Raw genomic sequence first — 10,254 nt, forward strand, 5'->3', positions numbered from 1 at the left:
TTATCAAAAACCAATCTCAAGAATCTCAGCAAAATTTAAATGAGAATTGTCTCACAGCATCTCATCACCAAAATATCTGAAACAAAACTTATAATAATTTGATAACTTATAATAGAGTATTTTTGAAAATATTGATAACTTTTCTCAAATAAGTACCATTTGCGTATTATTTTATAATGTTCATATTTTTTTTTGTCTAAAAATAAAATTATTTGATCTTTTAAAATCATTAGCATCCATAATTTGATTACTGTTTTATTATTATTATTTATTTTTATATAATAAATTTAATATTACTTTATTTTATATACAATCAAGTAGTAATAATTTAATTATTTGAATAAATTCATTTTAGCCATAAATGTTTTTTTTTCCAAATTATTAAATACCATAATTGAAAATATTAAATAAAGATAATAATAAAATGATATAATAAAAATAACCAAAATTTATATAACTTAAAATTTTAATTTTAACATTTTTATAAAAAAAAAAAGTTTTATTTTTAATTATTTATATTTTTATGAGCAAGCAACATATTAAATTTTTTATCGTCACATTAATTTCAAATAACAAAATATATTTTTATCTTTAGTACATTATAATTATACTCTAATACAACCAAAAAATTATAAAAAAAATATACATATATATTATCTTTTTCTTCTACTTTTTTTACTTTATACCAAAATAAAAATAACTTATACAAACATTAAATTAATATATAATCTTTCTTTTTAAATTGTATATTACATATAACTTATGTTTTTATTTTCTTAAAAATGATCATGTAGAAAAATACACAATTATAAAAATATAAAAATATATACTTTATATCCCTTTTTTCTTTTTTTTACTTTAAACTAAAATAAAAATAACATACAATCATTAAATTAATATTTCATCTTTCTTTTTAAATTGTATACAACATATAACTTATATTTTTATTTTCTTAAAAATGATAATTTAAAAGAATACATGTCATATTTTACTTAATAATAGTAACAACATATTAGAATAATAAGAGTGAAACAAATGTGACATCAAAAAATAAATGGGATGTCAAAAAGTAGCGGTCACAAGTAATGTCACTATGAATACGCTTAGTTTCTCTCCGTCACCATTTTCTCTCCTAACACTATATATATATACTCTACCTAATATAAAATTCTTTGTTCATTACATCTCCACAAACATTACTCTTATATTTCTCTTTTAAGGTGTTCTTCAAACCATAATCATGTCAAAGATGACGATCCCAATCCCAAAAGATGACGATGTCATGAAGAACATGATATCTCGGAATGCGGTGGCCATTGTGGGGATGCGTGATTGTTGCATGGTCCATGTTGTGGAGCATCTGATTCATGGTTTTGGAGCGAGACTAACAACGTACAATATTGATGAAGTTGACAAAATGAATGCGCTTGATCAGTTAGGACGAATTATCAATGGTGCCGGAGAAGATTATAAGGTTAGTTATAAGCAACTTCCGTTAGTTTTTATTGGCGGGAAGCTATTTGGAGGAGTGGATCGAGTAATTTCAAGTCATGTTAGGTCCGAGTTGATCCCTTCTTTGAAAAAAGCTGGAGCAATGTGGGTTTGATAAACTTCTTTATTTTTTTTATCACAACAAATTAATATAATATAACTAAATAATTGTACTTGCTATAATTAAAATGTAATTATTATAAACCTAATGTTGTTTATTTGGTCTTTTAACAAAAAAAAAAAAATATATATATATATATATATATATATATTATGAAATATATATATGTCATTTATTACTTCTTTATTTTTATAAAAAAAAAATAGCTGACCTTCTATCTCCTCCTACCACTCTCTTCTCACATTTTTTGAGAAAGGTAATATTTCCAAAAAAAAAAAACAAATCATTACAAAGAGTGAAATAATTTCATTAACAATTATATATTACAAAAAAAATCTCAATTAAAATAGCAAAAACATGAATACATAGTCAGTAATATCAAATAACAAACATAAAAAATGCAATAAAAACATTTCAAACTCTAAATCAAGGCTCTCAAACCAAGTTAAATATTCTTCTCATCATAATTAACACCACCTTAATAAAAATTGTAAGTTTAAAATATTTTTATTTATTAATATATATTTTTCAACCATCTTGCTCTTTTCCTTTTTTTCACTTTTTTAAACTTTAAAGATGATTATTTTTTTTTTGTTTGTTAAAGATGAAATTAACATTAATCTTTTGTGACAATTGTCTTAACACACTCTAATTTTTTAATGTTTTATTGTGCTAAAAGTTTTTATTATTTTTAAATAGTTTTAGTTTCCTTTAAGTTAAAAAATTATTTATATTATTTTTAAATAGTTTTAGTTTCCTTTAAGTTAAAAAATTATTTATATCAGTTAAAGTTTTTATTATCTCATTTACTGTTTGAGAAAATAATTTTTTAGTATTTTTTTCAAGTTTTTTTTTTTCTAAAAAATTTTGTTTGATAAACATACTTTTCAAAAATTAGTTTTTTAAATTAAATTATCAAAATATCCTTATATTTTGATTTCTCTCTTTTCTTTTTTAGAGTTAATAAAAGATAATTTTAGTATTTAAATATATAAAATGAGTTATTAGATGTTGAAATTATACATGAAAGGATAATTGAATTTTATGATAAATTTTTTAAAATAAAAAATATCAAAACGAGCCTAGTCTTTTTAGTCCAACCACATAATTTATAAAATTACTCTATGATACCAATTTGAGAAATACTAAAATAATTATATTTAGATTAATTATGAAAGTTATAAGTGTAACATTGGTTTTAGATACAAAGACCATTACTGAAGCCCGAACCAAGTGAACTACATATAAGCACTAAACATGTATGCCAAAATAAATAAATAAAAAACAACAAAATCAATAATATATTATAGTGAAGAAACGATGAACCCTAATAAACCAACTAACCAAATTAATCGAAGAAAACCAAATATACCCAAATCTTAATTACTTAAGCTCGTATTTATTTATTTATTTATTTTCTGTGTTTAATATGTGATATAAGGAAAAATATAAACATTTCACCTTTTTAATTAAATTGATGCATGATAAAATGTTAAATTTCGTTTTCTTATTTGATAATTTTATTATCACTGTTCTTTTAATTTATTATTACTGTGCATTATTGTATCATAATTATTTAATATTCTTAATTATAAAATTTTAAATAGTTAATAAGATTAATTCAATATATAAACCTATATTATAATTTTTATTTATTTAATTAGTTTAAATATTATTAATTAATTGTATATAATAGAATATAAAACAACAATAAATATTATATAAATACATTATTATTTAATTAGATTTTTTTTATTTTTTTGATAATTATAATAATTAATAAACACGTATAATTTTATTAATACTGAAAATACTATATATATTTAAATATTAGCATACTTAATCATATTATAAATATATAGTAATATTAAAACAAATATAAAATTATATTTAATTATTATATTAAATTCCCGATGAAATAACAAGAATTTTGATTAATAGACCAAAAGTCTCTAATTTGATTAACAAAAAAATATAAAGTTGGACTGAAAATAATAATAATGATAGTAGAGATTGTAGTACTTCCTAAATTTAAGTAATAATAATATATTATATATGATAATATTATAAATAAAATTTATAATTAAAAACAATACTAAGAAGTATAAGAAAAGTTTTGTAACCAAATGAAATAGGTAGAATAGAGATTAATTTATATGATAATTTAAATATGAAATACTGGCTATCTAAAAAATTATATGGCCAAAACTTCTTGTTAATGATTGTTGTGTGGGAATTTAGATTTTTTTAAAAAAAAAAAAAAAACGATTTAGCGTCATTTTATTAAAAATTCTAAAAAACAGGAAGAAAAAAAAAATCACGAGTTTAAGAGATCATTCTAGACAGGCGTAAAATAATTTTGATGTCGTAACATTCTAAATAAAAACCAAAATGCTAAAAACGTAAATGAATTATTTGATTATAATGTTTTTAATTCTAGTTGGTTCAAAAAACGGGAATTTAACTCATCATTTTTTGTTGGACTCGTTAGTGGTTGATATAATTGTTGAAATAAAGAGTTACTTGATCATGATGATTTAAGCATTGATCTGTAAGAGTTTGATCCTTGGATTTTGATATGCAAAAAAGATTTGTTTTGAAGTTTTTCTCCAGCTTTTTTATTCGTTTTTTGTATAATGTTATTTGTGTGGCTGCATTCCTCGACAAAGATCCTTATAACTTGGATACTATGGGGAGAGCTTTAAGTTTGTTGCTATTGATGATTAGATTTGGCGTGAACAGGGGAGATTCATGTTTGTAGTGTTGTATTTGTTTGTTGGCTTGTTTTTTTGAAAATAATTTTCAGCCTAATTACTATACGAGACCATTTTACTAAATGGAGCTCAAACTCAAACTTTAAACTTTGACGTATAATAATGGAGCTCAAACTCAAACTTTAAACTTTGACGTATGGGATCCTTTTTGTATTTGTTTAAGCCAAATAGGGGATTTCATGCAAAAGGACTAACCTCCGTCAAAATATTTGTGAGATAGCTTTAAATATTTGTAAATTAGAATCCACCTAATTATTTTTTACGTCATTTTTTTTTATTTTCATTTTTATTAAGATAATAAAAGATAAATTTACAACATATCTCTTCTTCTTCCTCACTTATATTTTACACACAGTATAGTTACAACACCAGAACCAGATACACGAACAAATCCTCTTGTTTATATCTTCTTCAACTCATCAATACACAATATTTGATGCGGACGTCCTATTTTTGACGCTCTTTGTCATCCTCCTTTCTTTTGGTTGTCCAACCTATTGGCTTAGACTAATAATATATATTATATTATTATATATTTTAATGATATATTATATATTATATATATTATAATGATAAATTATTCTATATTATTATGTTATATATTATTATATAATATATTCTACTATATAATAGACATCAAGGTTTCGGTCACAATACACAAGTTTGAGGAAAACAAGACATAGAGAGCAAGACGAAGACATACGTTAAGAAGAAAAAAGAGTTTTTCTTCAAATACTTTCATTTCTCTTTCTAGATAGTTCTTAAAGGTTTAAATATCTTTCTGATTGTAAACCTATTTTGTAAGAATTTTGTATTACCCATTATAAACATTATTATAGTGGATTGGTTTAATAAGCCTAAGGGTCCCGTGGTTGTTTTACTATTGTTCAAGGGTTTTCCACGCTAAAGCTTGGGTCTCTTTACTTTTTATTGTTTGCTTGGTTGAATGAAGATTGATAGCTTTTAAATAGGGCACTAAAACTAAAAAGGAATATGTTCTGCATTAGATACTTTTTATCAACAAGTAGTATCAGAGAAGGCTGTACTCCTTGTGTTGTTTATAATAATGGAGAGCAATACAAGTAGAATGGTTACTCTTAATGGATCCAACTATCATGTGTGGAAAGGGAACATGGAAGATCTTCTTTATGTTAAAGATTATTATTTACATGTGTTTGCTAATGTAAAGCTAGATGATAAAACTGACGAGCAATGGACCTTGAGTCACCGTCAGGTGTGCGACTACATTAGACAATGGGTGGATGATAATATTCTCAACCATGTCAGTGAATAGATACACGCGAAGGGCCTATGGAGAAAACTTGAAGAGTTATGTTAGGATCAGTGACAACAATGGAAGGGGGGTTGAATATTGTTACGTTAATTATAACTTTCAATTCTATTTTAATCCTGTTATAGATAAAAATTTGTTTCTATTCTTCACAAATCATCGCAAGATCTTGAATGAATTCAAGTGCGGAAATTCTTACTAGATTTAAAGCGGTAGATAAACGATTGTAAGATGTAGAAAAGAAATAACACAAGGAGTTTTATGGATGTTCGAAGATAAAACTCCTACGTCACCCATTTTCTGTTTCCAAAAGGTTTTTCACTAGAAGGCTTTGATTCGTATAGCAACTATATAAACCCAGTCAGAATCATAGGACTTAACAAATGCCTGTTTCTGAACTCCTAGGTATCACTCTATTGAACAGACAACGTCCTATTCAACTTACAATATTGAAAATACACTTAGACAGAACAGTAAATAATAGCTCAACTTAGCTCAGTGAATTACAGAGAGATCTTAGAGAGAGAGTAAAATACAGAGCTTATCAATTCGGAATGTGGAAGTGTCAAGAGAGGAGTCATCGGTGTACTCTAATCACCTTTTATATTGAAGTCGTAGCAACGGTCGAATCTTTCTCTTAGATACGTGTCAGCTTTCCGTTAGACGTACGCTAGGTGTACGGGATCGTACATAAGAATATATTCGTTGGATCGTGGCGTACCAAATTATACTGCAGAATATTCGGTATAACTTGGTGTATTGGAAAGTATAACGCGGGCTAAAGGAATAATCAAGTACGTGGCAGTTAAGTGTATTAAGCTGACTTGGCAGACGGCTGATGACGAACACTACTGTTCGCTATAATGATGAGCAGTGCAAATAGACGGATGCTTCTTTAGACATCTACTAAAGCAATGCGTCTTATCGTGCACTACTTCAGATTAGGGCGTCTAATTAAGTGAGACGTCTACTCATGCTTCTTCAGAGTAGGGCGTCTGATGAAGTGAGACGTCTACTCGTGCTTCTTCAAACCAGGGCATCTGATGAAGTGAGACGTTTACTCGCACACTTCTTCAGACCAGGGCATCTGTTGAAGTGAGATGTCTACTCGCGCACTTTTTTAGACTAGGGCGTCTGATGAAGTGAGACGTCTGCTCTCGCTTCTTCAGACTAGGGCGTCTGACGAAGTGAGACGTCTACTCGCACACTATTCAGACTAAGGCGTTTGATGAAGTGAGACGTATGGTCGCGCTTCTTCATACCAGAGCGTTTGACGAAGTGAGACGTCTACTCGCGCTATTTTTCAGACCAGAGCGTCTGACGAAGTGAGACATCTACTCGCGCTTCTTCAGACCAGGGCGTCTGATGAAGCAAGACGTCTGCTTGCGCTTCTTGAGTTGTACATGCGCATAAACATTTATACAATTTAGTTTTGTTCACGAACACATCATTAAAACTCTATCGTGTTGATTTAAATTTATTCACCTAAGTTCATTTATATCAATTAAAGCATTTTTCCTTAATTAATTATTTCTCTTTTAATTAATTTTACTTTTTCTTTATTTAACTTAATCTAACAAGTTATATGCTCGGAAGACTGGTAACAACAAATTGTTTCTAATCAAACAGATGATGGGCTTGAAGTACCAAGATGGAAGCACCATGTCCGATCACTTGAATACATTTCAGGGGATTATTAATTAACTAGCAGGAATGGGTATCAAGTTCGATGATGAAGTGCAAGGGTTATGGATTCTTGGTACACTGTTAGACTCATGGGATACGTTTAGAACTTCTCTGTCTAACTCAGACGCAAATGGTATTTATACTACGGAGGTGGTGAAGAGTATTGTCCTCAATGAAGAGATGAGAAGAAAATCTAAATGTTCTTCTTCACATTCTGATGTCCTACTTACTGAAAGAAGATGGAGGACTAAGAGTAGAGGCCCGAATGAGAAGAGTATAAGCAAAATCAGATTCGGTAACAATTCTAATACTAAGTGTTATTATTGTGATAGAAGGGGCACATTAAGAAATTTTGCCTAACAATCCTACGAGAGAACAAAAATATAAATGATAAAAGAAAGGTAATTCGATGGCGGTGACAAACATGAGAAAGTCAATGTTACCACCGATGATTTCTTTAGTTTGTATGATGATGATGTTAGTATTTCTTGCTAAGAGACTATCTGGGGATTGATAGAGGCGCTTTAATACATGCTACATCGTAGAGGAATTTCTTCACATCCTATACTTCTAGTGATTGTGGAAGTGTTAAAATGTGTAACGACGACACTGTCAAAAGTTATTGGTTTTGGAAACATGTGCATAAATCTTGAAAATGGCAACATGTTGGTTCTGAAGAATGTGAAACACATCCCCAACATCCGTATGAATTTGATCTCCACTAGGAAGCTCGGCGATGAAGACTTTTGCAATACTTTTCGTGACTGGAAATGGAATCTTACTAAAGACTCATTGATATTGGAAAAGGAAGAAAAATGCTCCTCATTGTATATGATGCAGGAAATGATCGCAAATTCTTCAGTCAATGCAGTTGATGATGAAGAAAACGTTGAGCTTTCACACAACAAACTTAGTCATATGAGTGAAAAAGGCTTGATGGTATTGGCTAAGAAAATCACTCTCTCTGGAGTGAAGAATGGGTCTTTGAATAAGTGTACTCATTGTTTAACATGGAAGCAGACTAGAGTTGCATTCAAGAATGTTCCTCACTCGCGTAAACTAGGTATACTTGATTTAGTATATTCTAATGTGTGTGGTACTATGAAAACAATGACACTTGGTGGTGCCTTATATTTTGTGACTTTTATTGACGATAATTCAAGAAAGAATTGGGTGTATACTTTAAAATCTAAAGATAAAGTGTTAGATATTTTCAAATAGTTTCATGCTTTTGTGAAAAGACTGACAGACACAAAACTTAAGTGTGTTCAGACTGATAATGTTGGTGAGTATTGTGGTCCTTTTGATAACTATTGAAGGAATCAAGGAATACGACATCAAAAAACACCTCCAAAGACACCTTAGTTAAATGGTTTAGTTGAGAGGATAAACCGAACACTAGTTGAAAGAGTGAGAAGTTTGTTTTTGCAATCACATCTTCCAAAATCCTTTTAGGGGTGAGGATTTGAATATAGTGGTACATGTTTTGAATTTCACGCCATGTGTTCCTTTGGATTTTAAGGTGTCGGACAAGATATGGTCGGTAAAGGAAGTTTCTTATGATCATTTATATGTATTTGGGTGCAAGGCTTTTGTTCATATTCCGAAAGATGAACAATATAAGCTTGACGTAAAGATGAGACAATCTGTATTCACCGGTTATGGGTTGGATGAGTTTGGTTTTATATTTTATGATCCAATTCAGAAAAAGCTCATTAAAAGTCGAGATGTTGTGTTTATCGAAAACCAAAACATAATAGATATTGATAAAATATAAACAGTTGAGAAGAATATCGATGATTCTATTGAGATAGATCCAGTTCCTACACATGTAGCGCATCCTAATCATGGGGGAGATGTATCAAATGATAGTGATGGTATCGCTAATGATGAAATTCTTCCGACCAATGATCCAACTGAAAATGCTGACGAAAAAGTTCTAGATGAACCAGTTTAACCTTATTTGAGAAGATCTGTTAGAGAGAGTTGCCCCTCTACGATGTACCCTTTATGTGAGTATGTGATGCTCACAGATGTAGGGGAGACAGAAACCTACTAAGAGGCAATTTCTGTTGATGAGAAAGATTGTGGTTGAAATCCATGAAAGAGGAGATGCAATCACTTCATGAGAACCTCACTTATGACTTGGTAAAGTTTCCATGAGTCAATAAGACTCCCAAGAACAGATAGATTTATAGGATTAAGATCGAAAATAACAATTCACAACCAAGATACAAGGCTCGGTTGGTTGTTAAAGAGTTTGGTCAAAATAAAGGTATTGATTTTGAAGAGATATTCTCTCTGGTTGTGAAAATGTCCTCGATCCGAGTTGCTCTTGGTATAGCAGCATTCTTGAACCTAGAGATTGAACAACTTGATGTGAAAAATGCAATTTTTATGGTGATTTAGAAGAAGAAATTTATATGGAGCAGCTAGGGGGATTCAAAGTCAAGGGAAAATAGCATCTTGTGTGCAAATTGAAAAAGAGTTTGTATGATCTCAAACAAGTTACAAGGCAATTGTAGAAGAAGTTTGACTTTTTTGTGATGAGTCATGGGTACAACAAGACATTGTCAGATTACTGCGTATTTATCAAAAGGTACTCGAAAGATGACTTCATTCTTCTTCTTTTATATGTGGATGACATGTTAATCATTGGTCATGATACTAGCAATATTCATATACTGAAGAGAGAGTTGAGCAAATCTTTTGCGATAAAAGATTTAGTACCGGCGAAGAAGATAACCGACATGAATATTTCTCGTGATATAAAATATGGAAAACTTTAGTTATCTCAAAAAGACTACATGGAGAAAGTTGTCGAAAGATTCAAGATGAGTAAGGCCAAGACGATTTGTTCTCCACTTGCACGTAATTTCAAGCTCACTTTT

The 10,254-nt window shown here is 29.2% G+C and overlaps 1 protein-coding gene across 1 annotated transcript; it reads left to right on the forward strand.

The window, feature by feature from the left end:
* Window positions 1-1,249: 1,249 nt before the first annotated feature.
* On the forward strand, window positions 1,250-1,606 carry LOC124946262 (glutaredoxin-C9-like). Its single transcript, XM_047486827.1, has one exon. The coding sequence runs from the start codon at window positions 1,250-1,252 to the stop codon at window positions 1,604-1,606; it is 357 nt and encodes a 118-aa protein (XP_047342783.1).
* Window positions 1,607-10,254: the final 8,648 nt, after the last annotated feature.

Source organism: Impatiens glandulifera, chromosome 7, assembly GCF_907164915.1.
Source record: "Impatiens glandulifera chromosome 7, dImpGla2.1, whole genome shotgun sequence".
Taxonomy (NCBI): Eukaryota; Viridiplantae; Streptophyta; class Magnoliopsida; order Ericales; family Balsaminaceae; genus Impatiens; species Impatiens glandulifera.

Coding starts and splice junctions, on each gene's coding strand:
- LOC124946262 (XM_047486827.1), top strand. CDS start 1,250: ATGACGATCCCAATCCCAAAAGATGACGATGTCATGAAGAACATGATA.